This window comes from Crinia signifera, chromosome 19 (genome assembly GCF_055691185.1).
Source record: "Crinia signifera chromosome 19, ASM5569118v1, whole genome shotgun sequence".
NCBI lineage: Eukaryota > Metazoa > Chordata > Amphibia > Anura > Myobatrachidae > Crinia > Crinia signifera.
In genome coordinates, this window is record NC_139226.1 from 75879615 (window position 1) to 75898049 (window position 18435).

Genomic DNA, 18435 nt, shown 5'->3' on the forward strand with positions numbered 1-18435 from the left:
AAAATCTTTAAATAACATTACAGGTGAACAGGAGGAGGGAGCAACCAGTAATGCCAGCCCACTCGTCAGAGTGTGCTGACGTCATCTGCAAGTTTGTACCAAGTTGAGCATCACCAAAATAAACTAAAACAAAAAATGGTACTTATTTCCTAGCACGGCGCCCTATACAATTGAAAATATTTTTAATTGTATGTACAATATCGCATCTTATGGATCTCATCTTATAGATCTCATGGATCTTATGCATCCATAAGATGCATAAGATCCATGAGATCCATAAGATAAAAGATCCATCACACCAACCCGAAGAGTGGCGAGCGCAGCAAGCCTGCGAGGGGCGGCGGTACGCGTCCTCCGACCTTTTCATACCCTCACTATTCACGTCGGCGTGGAGTTGATTTTATATAGTGTGGCGAGCGCAGCGAGCCACTGAGCCCGAAGCGTGGCGAGCGGACGCACATTACTTCACAGGTATTACGCGTCCCCTCGCGGGGCTCGCTGCGCTCACCACGCTTCGGGTTGGTGTTGATGGATCTTTTATCTTATGGATCTCATGGATCTTATGCATCTTATGGATGCATAAGATCCATGAGATCCATAAGATGAGATCCATAAGATACGATATTGTACATACAATTAAAAATATTTTCAATTGTATAGATTGTATATCTCGTCGATCTCGTCCATGCACAAACACATAAGATGCATGCAATGCTTGCGATATCGTCCCGACACATACAATCTAGATCGTGGGCGCCGTGCTAGGAAATAAGTACCGAAAAAATACAAATATACCCAAAATAACATATGAAAAATTTACCAAAGAGATATATTAAAAAAGAGAATTTGTTTGCCTGAATGGGGGTGATTGAAGCTGTCACCTGGGATCATGAACTGGCAAGTAATGCATGTACATTTAAAGTACACTGGACTCTTCAAAAGAAAATGTCCTTCAGTGCGTTGCTGAGAAATGTCAGTTTTAGCTAACAAATCACGTAGATTAGATCCACGTGAGTAACACGGCAATAAAGAAGTAAAGAATCACAATCTAAATTTAACACTTTTAATTTAGTTTTATTCAAAAACAGACGGTCATATCCCCGATTGACAAATCGATAAATCAAGTCGTCCAATTGTGTATTGGCGACATCTTGATCAGAATTGATCTGGCGATTCCGGATCATTTGGGAGAACGGCAATCCCATTTTAAGCGGGATTGGATGTATTGCAGTATCGCGGTCAGTAGGTTTATAGTATACAGTGGTACTAAACCTCATGTCATTCTTAGCTATCACTACATCAAGAAAATCTATTTGGTGCTTGTCCATGCGAATAGTAAACTTGACGGGACACTCCGTCAAATTATGTTTCTGAATAAAAACACTAAATTCAACATTTGTGCCAGTCCAGGTTAAGAAAACATTGTTCGATATATTGAATATATGATGATATTTTCTTACTAATTTCATTTCTAGTGAAAAAAAACAAAAAAAATTTTGCTCAATTTGAAACATCTAAATGTTTGCTAATGCCGGAGCCCATCATGCATCCTTTACACTGCAAATAAAACATGCCATTAAACATAAAAAAAATTATTGTTAGAATAAATTCAAGGAGTAAGATAAAGAAGTCAAAGTACTCAGTTTTAAACAAGCCACGGGTTGGGATCATTTGGTCTATTGCATTATGGTAGAAAGTCATTAGGTCGAATCCATTAGGTCGACATGCTAAAAGGTCGACATGATTCTAGGTCGACATGGGAAAAGGTCGACATGATTCTAGGTCGAAAGGTCATTAGTTCGACAGGTCATTAGTTCGACAAGGTCATTAGTTCGACATTGTCTATGTCGACATTCACAAGGTCGACATGGGGTTTTTCACTGTTTTTTTACCTGAATGTCAACACAGTCGACATGGACACAGTTTAAAGTGCACTGCATCCCCTCGCATCGCTCGCTGCGCTCGCTATGCGTCGGGCACGGTGCCTCGCTACGCTCGGCACACTATTTTATTCTCCCACCACGCCCTAGTGGATGGTAGGGCATGAAATACCGCCTGTCGGCACATGTTGGCTCAAAAAACAGTGAAAAACTCCATGTCGACCTTGTTAAAGTCGACATAGAAAATGTCGAACTAATGACCTTGTCGAACTAATGACCTGTCGAACTAATGACCTTTCGAACTAGAATCATGTCGACCTTTTCCCATGTCGACCTAGAGTCATGTCGACCTTTTAGCATGTCGACCTAATGGATTCAACCTAATGACTGTCGACCATAATACAGTAGACCAAATGACCGCATCCCAACGTTAGCACACACTAGCACAGTACATATCTGCAGTAAGGTCAGTAAATACCTTTAGTCAGTTCAAAATAATATGATAATATGATAATATGACACTGTACTGTCGTTTTTGATGTTACGAGACCTGAGTGCCGCACCTCTGTTCCTGTTCATATATATATATATATATATATATATATATATATATATATATATATATATATATATATATATATGGTTAAATACTCTGTTTCAAACTTCCTGATATGGAGAGAAAAAGGGAGCTGTGAAGACAGAGATTTGAGGTGAGAGCAGATAGAGACTAAACCATCATGTTGATTGGCTTTTAACTAGTACAGTCAGTGGTGTAGCTAGGTGCCACGGTGCCCGGAGCAAGGGCATGTTTTGCACCCCCAATTTGTAGTAGGTGAGGCTCCTGTGCAGTGCAAAGTGGGCACGGCCCAACATTATACTACACACCGTAATGCCTATTGCTCTTTTTAGTGAACTTTGTAATACCAATTACACATAAAGCCACATGCCATAATGCCAATTACACATAAGGCCACACATGATGCCCATTGCATACTATATAACACACTGCAATGCCCATCACATACTATATAACACACCGTAATGCCCATCGCATACTATATAACACACCGTAATGCCCATCATATACTACATTATATAGCACACCATAATGCCCATCTCATACTATATAACACACCGCAATGCCCATCACATACTATATAACACACTGTAATGCCCATTACATACTATATAACACACCGTAATGCCCATTGCATACTATATAACACACCGTAATGCACATTACATATGATATAACACACCGTAATGCCCATTACATACTATATAAGACACCGTAATGCCCATTACATACTATACAACAAACCTTAATGCCCATTACACATTTGACACAAGTGCCACTTACCTACATGCTTGATGGCAGGGGCTTCATGTTCGATGCCAAGGGGGACTGAAATTGCTCGTTGCCAAGGGGGACTGAAATTGCTTGTTGCCAAGGGGGACAGAACTGTGCAGCAGCCCTCTCCCGGCTCCCCACTGCTATTTTCAATTCAATGCACAGCCAGCTCCTCTGCCCGCAGCCATTGGGGAGCCACGCACCCCTCCCAAGCTGTCAGGGGCCACGCTATCCACGCTATCCAATAGGTGCTTGCATTCCAGCAGCCAATCAACTGGTGGCTGCTGGACCACAAGCGCCTATTGGCTAGCGCGGTCCAGCGGGAGATGTGAATTTTAGATAGCAGCATGTCTTCTGGACACAGCAAGGAGGGGGAGAGTGGGCAGACAAGCGTGCAGGGGAGCAGGTGAGCTGGCGGTGCCGACACGGCTCCGGCACCCTGAGCTTGTGCTATGCCCTCGCTATGCCCCATGGTACATAGGCATGCGCAGGCCATCTTATTTGAGGGTGCCCAATTTGAGGGGCGTGTCTATTGCTGCCTACTGGGCATGTATGTCACTGGCCACTTATCTAAGCAATTTACACACACATATATATATATATATATATATATATATATATATATATGTTTGTGGAGGGGGCAGCAACATTCATCTTGCCTCCTGGAACCCCCCCTGGCCCTCACTCCCCTAACATGCTGCCTGCAGCAGACACTCAGTTACTGCTGCAGAAGCTCCTGCCCACCGGCCACCACTGTAAAGTTAAGTGACAGACATATTAACTCATTATTATGAATGGCTATTCACGACATTACCTCCTAGGAGGAGGAACACCTGGTGAACACTCAATTGATTGCAGCCCGCAGACAGACACAGACAGTGAGTGAGGAGTCAGGAAGTCACAGCTGTGAGGTCCGGTCACTCTGAGCCAAGGGGGCGGGCGTGCAGTGTTACACCGCATCACGCCGTGTGCTGCGCAGGGATGTGACAATAGAGGTGGGGTACGAAAGGGCAGTAAAGGATCCAGCGCTGCAGCACCCTGCGCAGACCCGGCCGCGATGGCTCCGTGTGATGGTTTTTATCTCCTGCGGGCTGGAGGCGGCAGGCAAGTACTGGCCAGAAACGGCACTGTGGATGAATTTAGCAGCATGCGAGCTTGAGGGAGGTGCCAGGTCATTAGAAGGTGCCTGTGCACACCCGACACCCCCCGTGCGCACGCCTATGCCTGGGTACAGTATAGAGTATAATGAATGATATGACATTAATTACTTCATACATAGTCTTCAGCTCAGTAATACACACAAAGGGGGAAATTTACTAAAGGAAATTTGTAAAAAATAGGTGTATTTGTATCCAGATATACATTTATTTTTGACATTTACTATCCCGAAAATACGGCAATTCGTACTCGTATTGATAGCACATCAATACGAATATGAATTGCCGTATTTTCAGATCCATCATGTGCCTCAAATTGGTAGCCTGTGCAGAAGATTGGAAGATAAAGAAGCTAAGGGGGCACCATTTGGGCCTGATAAAGGCATACTTTTCAAAGTACATGGCAGGTTTGCCAAGGGCATCATTGTGCATAGTACAACAGAGTGGAGATTTCCTTTTGTAAAGTGAAGTCATATTATGATAATGAGTTAAACAGGAAATGCTTGGTAGGTTAAGGGATATGTTGATATTTTCACTGCACATAATCACTTAATTTACCCAAAAGCTTTTATTTGCATTTGGTGTTTGCACTACTATATAATTTTAATATGAACCATTTTGTTGCACTAAGGTGGAGAATCTAATTATAATTGTACTCTGATTATTGTAATACAAAGTTCCATACAAAAAATGGCAAATGTAATGTAGACAATTCCCATCGCTCTAGTGAATAATATCAGATATAGATCCGGTCAGTGGCGTAACTACAGAGGGTGCAGGGGGTGCAGCTGCTATGGGGCCCTGCGGCTTGGGGGACCCGAGGGCCCTGCAGACATTCCCCTGCACCCTCTTAATGGTCTTTTCCTCCCCATTTGTTTTTTAATACTGTTGTGCGGGCAGTGGCCAGTCTCCCCTCAGTTCTAGCAGCTCTGTTGAGCCTTGAGTGGGAGCACGAGACCCGGCGGTGACAGAGGATGCAGCCCTCACCCTCTGGTGACAGCGCGGGGATTGGAATAGTAAGCGAGTCACAGCAGAATGGGTGGAGCCTGAGGAGGCCCATCGTCGGGGATTGCAGGGAGGAAGCCCCTGCACCACGGAGTGTGGCGAGGAGGAAGTCCATCTCTGCAGATCTGGAAGAGCAGACTCAGCGCTGGTGATCGTGGGGAGGAGGCCCGTAGCCAGGATTCATGAGGAGAAAGCCCTGGCGCATGGATTGGAGGAGGAGGCCCGGTTACGGGGATTGGGAGGAGGAAGCCCAGTGCTGGAAAGCAGCACAGCCGGAGGTACACACACCACTTTGACTGAGGGAGAAGGGAAGGGGGGAGGGTAGGATGTGAAAGGTAATGGCTGTTACAAAACTTCCACCCCTTCTCCTATACAATGCACTGTCCTCCTCTACAACCCTCCTCTAACTCCTGTCTCCTCCTCTACACCCCCCTCCTCCTCTACCCCTCCCATCTACTCCTCTACCCCTCCCCTCTCCTCCTCTACCCCTTCCCTCTCCTCCTCTACCTCTTCTCACCTCTTCTACAACCCCCCGTTTCCTCCTCTATCCCCCATCTCCTCCTTTACACCCCTCCTATACAACCCTCTCTCCTCCTCTACAAACCCCCTCTCTCCTCTTCAACCCCCCTCTCCTTCCCCCCCCCCTCCCTTTCCTACTCTACCCCTCATCTCCTCCTCTACAACTCCCCCTCTCCTCCCCTAACCCCTATCTCCTCTTCTACACCCCCTCTCTGGTCCTCTTTTTTGTTGATTTAACTCAGCACATTATGATGAATAGCATCGTGAGAGAGCTATTCGGGGCTATTGAAATCAGCAAACAGCTAAGTTCTGACTAGTAGATTTTGGCTTGCACCCTAGGAGTAGTGCAAGCAGAAATCTGCTAAAACTACCTTGGCAATGCTGTTTTGTGTCCTAGCATGGTAGCTGTACTGTACATCCATTCTCCAAAATAACTGTGTGCTATTCACAGCACGCTGAATTAAATTAGCCCTCAGGAGCATTGTAGTGACAATGGGGGGGGGTTTGCTTTCAAGATTATGCTATGGGGTCCACATAGTACTAGTTACTAGTATATACACAGATATAACTAAAACCAAGACCAATATGGTGCCTTGAGGCCTGCATTTGGGAACCTCTGTTTTACACCAATACTTTACAGGTGATACCACATGGTAGTGCAGTGCAATACATTTATGGTTAAGAAATGGTTTTGAGCAGTGCTGGGTTTCACTGAAGGAATCACAATAGTAAATGTAAACAATTTATTACAAAAACACTTACATACATAATAAAATATCCTGAAAAAAATAAAATCAAAGATATGATTATATGAGTAGAAATGGGTCAAGGTTGCAACCAATTAATCCTGCATGATTTGGTGGGGAAGGGGAATTCTCCTCAATGAATCCAGTCTCAAAAGGGGCCTTTGGAATCTCCAATAACTTAATAGTGGAAATGGTTCATCACATGAACTTGGAGTATGAATAATTCATCTGGAATATTACCCAGCTTAGTGATTAGGTTACCCTGGTCAGTCCTTGAACAGTATATTCACTAGGAATAGTCAGGGGCTTGGTAATGAGCTGAATCCTCAATGGAAGCAGCTGCTCAAATGTGGGGGTAGTCACTCCCCACTCAAGAAAAGAAAGAAAAGGACACGCACTAGGCTAGTCGAGCAGCGCTTGTATTAATAGACAATACCAATTGGTTGGAAAAATATAACAAATTTTACTGTATTAAAATACATGCATAATTACAATATTACATAAAATATATATTAAAAAAACCACAATAATGTAACAGGTAGGGTGGGGAATAAAAAGTAAATTGGAATGAATGAAAATGAATATAATAACCAAGCCTCAATGGATACGTCTGGATATATATTGTGATCACTTTTTGGGGGACGGGTAAGTGCACGTTACCAATTAATGTATTAGGGTCCTTTCTAGGTGGTGTAACCGGGGGTCCTCACGATGTCTGCGGCTGAGTGGAATTGCCACTGGAGGAACAATTGCTCGCTTGATGACATTCAGTCCTCTGATTTAGGGTGAGAGAATGATGTTTTTAGCTCAAATCACCTGGAGGAATCTCTGAAGCGATATACCCGGTGGATATTACAGCAATGATGTGGAGTGTGGCTTCCGTGCCCAGTGAAGTTACTCCCTGGTGTGGATGTTGTTCACCTGGGGTGCTGAGCACGGTGTCCGCCAATTGAAGTGTCCAAAGTTTGGATGAATGATGAAAGGGTGTCCGCAAAAAGGAGGGGGTTCACAGTGATATCCAGAGGCTGGGAGGATCACCTAACGCGTTTCACTGCATCCTGCAGCTTTATCAAAGGTGTTGAGACTGTGTACCTAGCTCAGGTATATATACCCTACTAAATAGAGAAATCAATACACCTGTGGGACTCAATCATCAATTTTGTTTAATAAACCATATAGAAAATGAACACAGGGGTAAGGGGGCAGACATATGTCATGATAATAAGTGAAAACAATTAATACCTATTAAAACTTCACAGTAGAAATACACAAAAAGCTCTTTATTAAAGATTATAGCTCCAGTCACGTGATCATGATAGGTCACGTGATCGGGGTAAATAGAGTGATTTATACATAGATGCGTATCTCTTTAGACATCATAATGTGTATATAATTCTTTAAATGGTACGCATTACTAAGTTGGGTATAGGTCGAGTTTAAAAACAGGACTTTTGTGTCCAGTGCGTGATTGGAACGCATATGCGTTCCACATGAGACAGATGAAACAGCTTCCGCTTACAACCCGGAAGTGTAATGGGTTTTTCGGCGGTAATTTTGTATGGAGAGAGGACGGAGACCAACGGTCCAGTCAAAGTATTTATAGAAGGCGGTCACATGACCAACACCCGACCACACGTCATAAACTGACGCGATTGATCACGTGCACATCACGTGACCGCCGTCACAATGATCCAGAGCGCCTTTGAGTTCCAGGATTAGGTCAAGTGATCGGAACTTCCCATATGTAGTTAAATGGAGCGCATATGCGTTCCAAAGTCCGGTCACGTGGTTCAAATTTTCCTTCTTGTTATTGAAAGGACAAATTCTATATATCTACATAGCTGGGAATATGAATATTTGATAAAAAAAAAACAATATAGAGAAAATATCAGATAGTAGTATATATATTAACAGATATATTAGTAGATGTCTTTCATAGAAAAGCACATATTTTAACAAAGATATAAAATAACCGATGTTACATGTTGAGAGTGAATACATTCCAAGGAATTGAATTACTATTATCCACACAGAAAAAGAAAGTTTATCTGTGTGTATATATTATAATCCTTAAAGTACCATTATGTAACTAATGAGGATATAACCAGGGTAGATGTAATTATAACCAGGTATAGCAGACAGGACATTACTTTATAGTTTTGTTTTTAATTTTTCTTTATTCATTCTGATATAAAGATATTTCCATATAGCAGAGAGTGTGTATAATAGGTGGGTACTTGTTTCCTAGAACAACCACAATCGTGAGTGATCGTGGCTCTTAATTAAGGGACACGATCCTCACGATGTGGCCGATTTTTGACACTTTTTTGACTTTGATTGACAGAAATCGGGTCAATCGGTCGGTCGCGACCAATTAAAATCGGCCGCGATGCGACCGACCGATTGACCCGATTTTTCCATAGACTTCAATGTTAAAAAATCTTTTAACATTGAAATCGGGAGGATCTTGTCGGTCTTGTGCCATTATAATGGCACAAGATGAGATGGACTTGATTAAGTCCATCTCACATAGGGAAAAATGATAAAAAAGGTGAAATGGGCCAATATGACCCATTTCACATTTTTTATGTGCCCGCCATGACCCCACGATAGACGTCAACCCGAAGCGTGGCGAGCGCAGCGAGCCCGCGAGGGGCGGCGGTGCGCGTCCTACGACCTTTTCATTCCCCTACTATCCACTAGGGCGTGGAGTGAGAATAGAATAGTGTGGCGAGCGCAGCGAGCCACCGAGCCCGAAGCGTGGCGAGCGCAGCGAGCCCCGCGAGGGGACGCGTATACCGGTGAAGTTATACGCGTCCCCTCGCGGGGCTCGCTGCGCTCGCCACGCTTCGGGCTCGGTGGCTCGCTGCGCTCGCCACACTATTCTATTCTCACTCCACGCCCTAGTGGATAGTAGGGGAATGAAAAGGTCGGAGGACGCGCACCGCCGCCCCTCGCGGGCTCGCTGCGCTCGCCACGCTTCGGGTTGACGTCTATCGTGGGGTCTAGCCCACTTAGTAACATTTGGGGGGGCAATTAAAAATAATCTGGTGAAAAAAATAAAAAAATCGGGTGAAAAATCGGTCGGTCGGATCGGTCGCATCGTATGCGACCAAATCGCACGCGATGCGATCGATCCGATTTTTTATCTTACGACCACAACGATCTAAATCGTTGTGGCCGTGCTAGGAAACAAGTACCAATAGGTGCACATCCTCAGCTATACAGACAAAAGGATTGTGGAACCTGCAGTTCCCATTGAATGGTATTAGAATTATCATATACTATTATGGTTAGGTAGTTGGGTACAGCACATTCATGACATGCCTCAGGTGAGTTACAGTTCTGCCTAATGTGCTAATGTGTCGAAATCAGTGTTTATCAGGCACATCAGACTCATTGGGGTGAAGAGGAGCCAGGACGCTATGAAGGCAGAAGCGATTAAATGCATACTTAAAAAAAAAAACTACCTGCCTCTCACACTCTACAGATTACAAAATAAATCTAGAATGAAGATAGCTGTTAAGTTATTTGAAGAGGGCAATGTGTTTTATTGTTCTGCTTAATGAGAAGTCTGTACTGGTGGCTTGTAAGTGAGAGTGAGTGGGATGGTTGTATCTGAGCAAGTTCTGGTCTATGGATGGAAAAGGTCACTGGCCAAGGTCGTCTGCACCTTTTGTTCCAAGCCTAGTGGCCTGGACATGCTTCATATTGTGTTACATGTCCAAGATCTCATCTAACACTGATACGTTATTTGTGATATACTGGTTTTGAAGACTAAAACTGTTAAGAAAATCATCAAAGTAGGACACAGTGGGTAAGATATCTAAGGGGAAAAATATAATTCATGAAACTCTCACCCAGAAGCCTTCAACTGTAAATTATTTTACATTAATTAAGAGTTTGGCCACATCTTTCAATGCTCACACTTTTCCAAATGCAAGGTATTGTAGTATAAAGAAATAGGTAAGTAACATTTCTGCATTAGAGGAAAACTAAGTTATCTAACATATCTAAAAATGTACCATAGTAGACTTTATCTAACAATAAGGTATTTATTAAAGCTTGGCAATAGATCCAATTGTAAGAAATAAAGTACTAACCAATCAGATTCTGCCTAACAATTGACAGACTGTGCTTGAAAAATGACAGTTATGAACTAATTGGTTAGTACTTTATTTCTCACAATTGTATCGAAGCTTTGATACAGTATATATTTCCAACTTATTGTTTTCTACAGTCACTATACAGTATATAGTGTAGTAACTTGACTTCGCCAAATTTACCTACCTATTGTCTAACCTTAGAAGACACAGGAATGTGATACAAAAGGAGAGATAGAGAAGGCTTGGCACTGGTATTTGCAGTGGTGTTGCTAGGTGCCACTGTGCCCGGAGCAAGGGCATGTTTTGCACCCCCCCTCCTTGATTTGCAGTAGGCGGGGCTCTTGCAATGCCAAAAGGGGGTGCGGCCTAACATTTTACCACACACCTTAATGCCCATTGCACATTTTAGTGAACTTTGTAATACCCATTACACTAAAGCCACATGCCATAATGATGCCCATTACATGCTAAATAACAAACTGTAATGTGCATTTATTTATTCTATTTATTAACAGTTTCTTATATAGCGCATACATATTCCGCAGCGCTTTACAGAGTATCATTGAACATTCATATCAGTCCCTGCCCCAGTGAAGATTACAATCTATATTCCTTACCACATGTACACGCACACACAGACATTCTAGGGTTAATTTTGTTGGGCGCCAACTAGTCTACCAGTATATTTTTGGATTATGGGAGAAAACCAGAGTACCCGGAGGAAACCCACGCAAGTACGGGGAGAATATACAAACTCGGCACAGTTAGAGCCATGGTGGGAATCAAACCCATGACCTCAGCACTGTGAGGCAGTAATGCTAACCATTACACCATCCATACTGCCGTAATGCCCTTTACACACTATATAACAAATGTAACACCCATTACACATTTGACACATAAGTGCCACTTACCTACGTGCTCATTGCTAGGAACTTCATGCTCAATGCCAGGGGCTTCATGCTTGATTCCAAGGGGGACTGAAATTGCTCATTGCCAAGGGGGGACTGAAATAGCTTGTTGCCAAGGGGGACTGAAATTGCTCGTTGCCAAGGGGGAATGCAGCCAACTCCCCCGCCCGCCCAGCTCTTCCGCTCCCCACTGTGCCCGGCTTCCCGCCGCTATTGTCAGTTTACAAGTCTCCCGCTGGACCACTACCCAATAGGTCCTAGCCTCGCTGTCCAGCAGCCAAGGCTGCTTCTGATTGGCTGCTGGACCGCAAGCACCTATTGGCTAGTGGTCCAGTGGGAGACAATTGAAAATAGTGGTGGACTCCAACCGGCCAGGGCACAGCGGGGAGCGGGCGAGCTGGGAGAGCGGGGGAGCAGGGTGGGGGAGCCGGTGGCAGAGCTTGAATTACAAGGCTCCGGCGCCCTGTGATATTTCGGCACCTGGGTATTTGTAGAAATTACAGGAAAAGGGAAATGTTATAAACACTCTTCTAGAAAGGGTAGCTCACCAAAAACTAAGTACCTGTAAATGTAATAGAGCCCAATTAAGTATACTTAATACCAAAATAACATATCCCACTGTGAGCAGTTAAGCTTGAAGGAGTAAGTAAACTATACACCATTTTTTTTAAAACCAGTAATCCTCACCCAATGCATTTCTTAAGCAGGAAATCTACTGATAAGAGTGTATTGTGGAGAAGAGAGCTACAGAGAAGGCCACAGTTAGAGGACTCAAAGGCATTACATTTCTTGTATTATAGGGGGAATATTCAGACCTGTTTGCAAATTCTCAAGCCAGTTAGTTATGCAATGACTGCTCATGAGTACAGATCATAGCACGCATGAGCGTGGCCACACAGTGACAAAAATCATTGATTACTTTTTTTGCAATTCCCTTGCAAATTGACTGACAGAAAGCTGGTGATTTTCTGGGAGTGGCAGAAAAACTACAGGCTTGCCCAAGTGTATTCAGGGAGGGTGTGTTATGTCAGCTATGACCTTGATCAGCCTGTCTCATTCAGAGAGTACTGGAAGGGTCAGGGTTCTGCACACTTGCAAAGAAAAATCATTCAATGTTGAGTGAGCTGAGAATACATTTTCAGATCAGCAATCTATTCACAAGTCATTTGCAGACTTGCACTGGTGGAATTTTTCTGTCTGGGTGGCAGCTATCTGATCGCAGTCCTTTGCAAAGTCATACAAAAAGGGGAAAGAAAGACTGCCTATTTGTGGTGCACCAAAAGAATGACTATTTAAAATGTAACCTTTATTTTTATTTCTTAAAAGGCGACATATAAAACCAAAAAGACATATATTGTAGAAGTGAAAACATCAAGAAAGTGTTTTAAAAGAGGATACAATCCTCACGTAGTGGGACCCCAGTGTCACTGTTTTCCATATGCTGATAATTTAATAATATATCAGTAGTGCGTCTTATCATTGGACATATATTTCATATAATTATGTTGTCCAATTAGGCAGATACGATAATACATTTTAATTCTGGGTACACAGTGTGGGGGGCAAGTGTTCCCCTTATGTCATCCAACTATGGGACTTAGGCCTCGTACACACCAGAACGATCACGATCGTGCGTCGATCGTGAACCGATTTGCTGTGAACTTCTCGGGAGCGCTCCCCCGGGCCCAGACTCACGATTTGCATAAGATGGTGTATTTTTTACTTACGATCTTCAAACGATCGCGAGTCGTTTGCGATGGTCGTCCGACTGTCGTTTTGGTGCATCGTGTGTGCACAGTGACTGCCGTTTTTGAAATTTAAATAATGGGCAGGACTAGTTGTGGGGTACAAATAACAGCAGCCATTTTAGATCTGTGCATTTGTGCTTTGTGACTAGTGAGGCTTGGTGTATACCTGCTGAACGCTGTACATAGCTGTTTGCTCTGCTTTGTTTTTGCCTGGCATTACAAAGTGTGCTTTTCCTGTGTCCATTATGCAGTCTGCAGTGATGGATTCTTACCAGCAAGATTTTCTGCTTTCCTATGCTGTGCTCAGGGTGAGGCAGCTGAGGGCCCAGCGTAGAAGAGCTAGGTCATGCTGGACCAAGCAGTGGCTGCTGAGCCGTCAGGCTCGTTCTCACATGCCACTGCTCCTGGAAATTCGTGAGAATAATCCCAATGATTATAGGAATTTCTTACGTTTGGATGATGCCACCTTCCATGAGTTGCTGCGTCTCGTCACCCCCCACATCCAGAAGCAAGATACCAAGTATCGCATGGCTATACCTGCTGAGGAGCGGCTGGTGGTGACCCTGAGGTTTCTGGCTACAGGACGGTCTCTGGCTGACCTGAAGTTTGGATCCCTCATCTCCCCGCAAGCTTTGGGCCTCATCATCCCCGAGACCTGCAAAGCAATCGTGAAGGTACTGCAGCACGAGTATTGCAAGGTAAGGAAATATACACCACACACTTGTAGTGAAAACATATAATGTTTTATTAAAATAAATCAAACTTTGACATCCACACATTTTTAGTTTTCCTTATTTTTGGATTAAATACAAATGGTACAAAAATAGAACCCATTGATACGCATAACTGCAAACTGTTCCAAAGTGCAATAACATGTCCAAAAATATCTAAAACATTTCACTTTTCTGCCTTGAGGTACGGAGCAGTAGAACACACAGTGCTTGTGGCGCAGATAATCAAAGTACCTTCATGCACACGCGGTGCATAGTGCAGAAGCAGTGGTCCCGGCCCCATTGCTCCGCACCATGCGCCACGTGAGCATGGGCTTTATCTGCGCCACAAGCATCATGTGTCATACTGCTCCATGCATGTGCAAATGGCAAAAGTGTCATTTTAGAAACATTAGGTACGCATAATATAAAAATAGACCAAAGTGCTATAACAAGTCAAAAATTTTGTAACAAACTGAGCTTTAAAACCTACTGCCGCACTCACTAGAGGTACGGAGCAGTAGAACACACAGTGCTTGTGGCGCAGATAATCAAAGTACCTTCATGCACACGCGGTGCATAGTGCAGAAGCAGTGGTCCCGGCCCCATTGCTCCGCACCATGCGCCACGTGAGCATGGGCTTTATCTGCGCCACAAGCATCATGTGTCATACTGCTCCATGCATGTGCAAATGGCAAAAGTGTCATTTTAGAAACATTAGGTACGCATAATATAAAAATAGACCAAAGTGCTATAACAAGTCAAAAATTTTGTAACAAACTGAGCTTTAAAACCTACTGCCGCACTCACTAGAGGTACGGAGCAGTAGAACACACAGTGCTTGTGGCGCAGATAATCAAAGTACCTTCATGCACACGCGGTGCATAGTGCAGAAGCAGTGGTCCCGGCCCCATTGCTCCGCACCATGCGCCACGTGTGCATGGGCTTTATCTGCGCCTCATGCATCATGTGTCATACTGCTCCATGCATGTGCAAATGGCAAAAGTGTCATTTTAGAAACATTAGGTACGCATAATATAAAAATAGACCAAAGTGCTATAACAAGTCAAAAATTTTGTAACAAACTGAGCTTTAAAACCTACTGCCGCACTCACTAGAGGTACGGAGCAGTAGAACACACAGTGCTTGTGGCGCAGATAATCAAAGTACCTTCATGCACACGCGGTGCATAGTGCAGAAGCAGTGGTCCCGGCCCCATTGCTCCGCACCATGCGCCACGTGTGCATGGGCTTTATCTGCGCCTCATGCATCATGTGTCATACTGCTCCATACCAACAGGGCAAGAATTGGTTTTACAATTCACGTAAAACCGGAGGGTCCTGCTCTCCTGTGAAATCAGGCAATAATGAGGTGTACAGGTGGGTATAGCGGGCTGGAGTTGAAGGTTGTGCGGAGGATGCTTGGACAGGTGGAGATTGATTTGGCAAAGTGGAAGGGACTGGTAAGGGTGCTGGGGGAGTAGGCCCTGGTGGTTGTTGGCAAGGAAGAAGGCCAGCTATGTTGCATTCAAATGTAAGGCGGTCTAAACGGCCAAAAAACAATAGCTCGCTGCTTATGCGTTCAAAGGCCATTTGCTGGGTTGGACTCAGCTGGCGTAAGCCGTCAGACAAATATTTCCCGAAAGCATCAAATCGGTCGGGAGGCCTACGTAGAACCTGTTCGGCCCGTATCAGTAATTCCTCCTCTGGGTTGTCTATTTTCTTTTCCTTGCGGCGCGATTTTTTACAGGCCTGTTGTGGCGGTGTGGGTGTAGTGGATATTCCTTGCGATGTTCCTGGAGACTCCGACAATCCAGACAGGTCCAGGGTCGGTGAATGTTCTGTCTCTGCACTGTGTTGCTGTGGAAACAAATACAAAGTTCAATTTATTAATCAAGTTTATTTATTATTTCTACAGTTCCCTACCAGCGTGAAGGATTGGCAAAACATCGCTGCAGAGTTTGAAGAGACATGGAATTTCCCAAATTGTGGAGGAGCCATTGATGGCAAACACGTCCGCATCAACCAGCCTGCACAGAGTGGTTCCTACTACTTCAATTACAAGGGATACTTTAGTATCGTTCTAATGGCTGTGGTTAATGCGAACTACGAGTTCATCTTCCTGGATGTTGGCAGGAATGGGCGTGCTTCGGATGGTGGAACTTTGAAGGATACCAAGTTCTACCAGAGGCTCACCTCCAACACTCTTCACTTGCCGTCGGTCCAGGAAACCAAACATGGGCTCAATTTTGTGTTCGTGGCAGACGAGGCATTTGCCCTTCATGAGCACATCATGAAGCCATATGCCAAAAGGGGCCTGGACCACGACAAAAGAATTTTCAACTACAGGCTTTCCAGGGCACGGCGGCTTGTGGAGAGTGCGTTTGGTATCCTGGCAAGCCGTTTCCGCATTTTCCATACTGCCATCAACCTGAGGGTGGACAAAATAGACTGGGTCGTCATGGCGTGCTGTGTCCTGCACAATTTACTGCGCCGTAAGGAAAGACCACAAAGGCCTACAGGACCAGCACCACCAGAGGTCCCAGAGGAGCCAAAGGAGGTAGTGCAGATATCCTCTGTGGAAACGCCGGCGCAACAGTATAGGGGGACTACACGCGCCATGCAGGTTAGAGACCAGTACAAGGACTATTTTAATGGAGTGGGTGCTGTCCATTGGCAGGAGAACCACATTTAAGACATGTGTGGACTGAACCTATTCTCCGGGCCCAAAAAAATAATGAGGAAGGACATGTGTCAATACCGGGTCTGTACTTACCGACAATGGTTGGGAACTTTCATCCACAGTCTGCAACACCTCATCCCCCTCACTCTCCACCATGAGGTACAGTCCGGTCCTCTGTGCCTCCTGACTCAGGGTGAAGGTTAAGAGATTGTAGTACCACAAGGAGGTCTCATACACGTCGCCGGCTCCGGCACCAGATCTCTTGGTGGTCTGCATTTTCTTATGCTCTTTTAGGAACACAGTGCGGAGATTTTGGATTTTTTTCCGCACCCACTCCGCATTGGCTTCAGGGTGATATGAACGGCTGAAATTGGCCAACTCATCCAGGGCATTTGCTCTTTTAATTTTGTTACTGTAGTCTTTGGACTTCGTCTTCCAAAGACATTCGTACTCCCTGTATTTGTCGATAAATGCTTCGACGAAGTCACGCTCCTTTGCCAGAGCCTGAGACATGTCTATAAGAAAATAGATAAAAAAAATTATTAAATGATTATAGTTTATATATTGTTAAGACACTTCTTTTATTTCAGGTTCACTTTTGTTAATATCACAATAAAGTTTTAAGTTTCACCAACCAGTTTCCTTTTTATTGTAAACAAGGTGATAGTGTACACAGCTTCATCTATTCCAGTGTTGGCCAACCTTGACACTCCTGCTTTAGTTGAACTACACATTCCAGCATGACCTGCTGTGGTTTTGCTATTTACCATTTACACACAGAGATATATCACTGCACTGCATTGGTGGGCAGCTAATGCACTGGTGGGCAGTGGTGGGCAGCTAATGCATTGGTGGCCAGCTAATGCATTGGTGGGCAGCTAATGCATTGGTGGGCAGTGGTGGGCAGCTAATGCAGTGGTGGGCAGCTAATGCATTGGTGGGCAGCTAATGCATTGGTGGGTAGCTAATGCATTGGTGGCCAGCTAATGCATTGGTGGGCAGCTAATGCATTGGTGGGTAGCTAATGCATTGGTGGCCAGCTAATGCATTGGTGGGCAGCTAATGCATTGGTGGGCAGTGGTGGGCAGCTAATGCAGTGGTGGGCAGCTAATGCATTGGTGGGCAGCTAATGCATTGGTGGGTAGGGAAGGTCCAAATACCTGTCTTCAATTTGGCTGTGCTCCAGGATCCTCCGTCACTGTTATCCTGTACCATCGACGAGTCTCACAAAATGGCTGCGGAGGGAGTGACACACACAGATATATCACTGCACTGCATTGGTGGGCATCAAATGCACTGGGGGGTAATTGGTGCGCAGCTAATGCATTGGTGGGCATTGGTGGGCAGCTAATGCATTGGTGGGCAGCTAATGCATTGGTGGGCAGCTAATGCATTGGTGGGCAGTGGTGGGCAGCTAATGCAGTGGTGGGCAGCTAATGCATTGGTGGGCAGCTAATGCAGTGGTGGGCAGCTAATGCATTGGTGGGCAGCTAATGCATTGGTGGGTAGGGAAGGTCCAAATACCTGTCTTCAATTTGGCTGTGCTCCAGGATCCTCCGTCACTGCTATCCTGTACCATCGACGAGTCTCACAAAATGGCTGCGGAGGGAGTGACACACA

General features: G+C 44.7%; 1 protein-coding gene across 1 annotated transcript; it reads right to left on the reverse strand.

The window, feature by feature from the left end:
• Positions 1-15376: 15376 nt before the first annotated feature.
• LOC146041565 (uncharacterized) lies at positions 15377-18030 on the reverse strand. Its single transcript, XM_083161518.1, has 3 exons — positions 17976-18030; positions 16909-17330; positions 15377-15992 (listed from the first exon to the last, which is right to left on the reverse strand). The coding sequence occupies exons 1-3, from the start codon at positions 18028-18030 to the stop codon at positions 15447-15449; spliced, it is 1023 nt and encodes a 340-aa protein (XP_083017644.1). The 3' UTR covers positions 15377-15446.
• Positions 18031-18435: the final 405 nt, after the last annotated feature.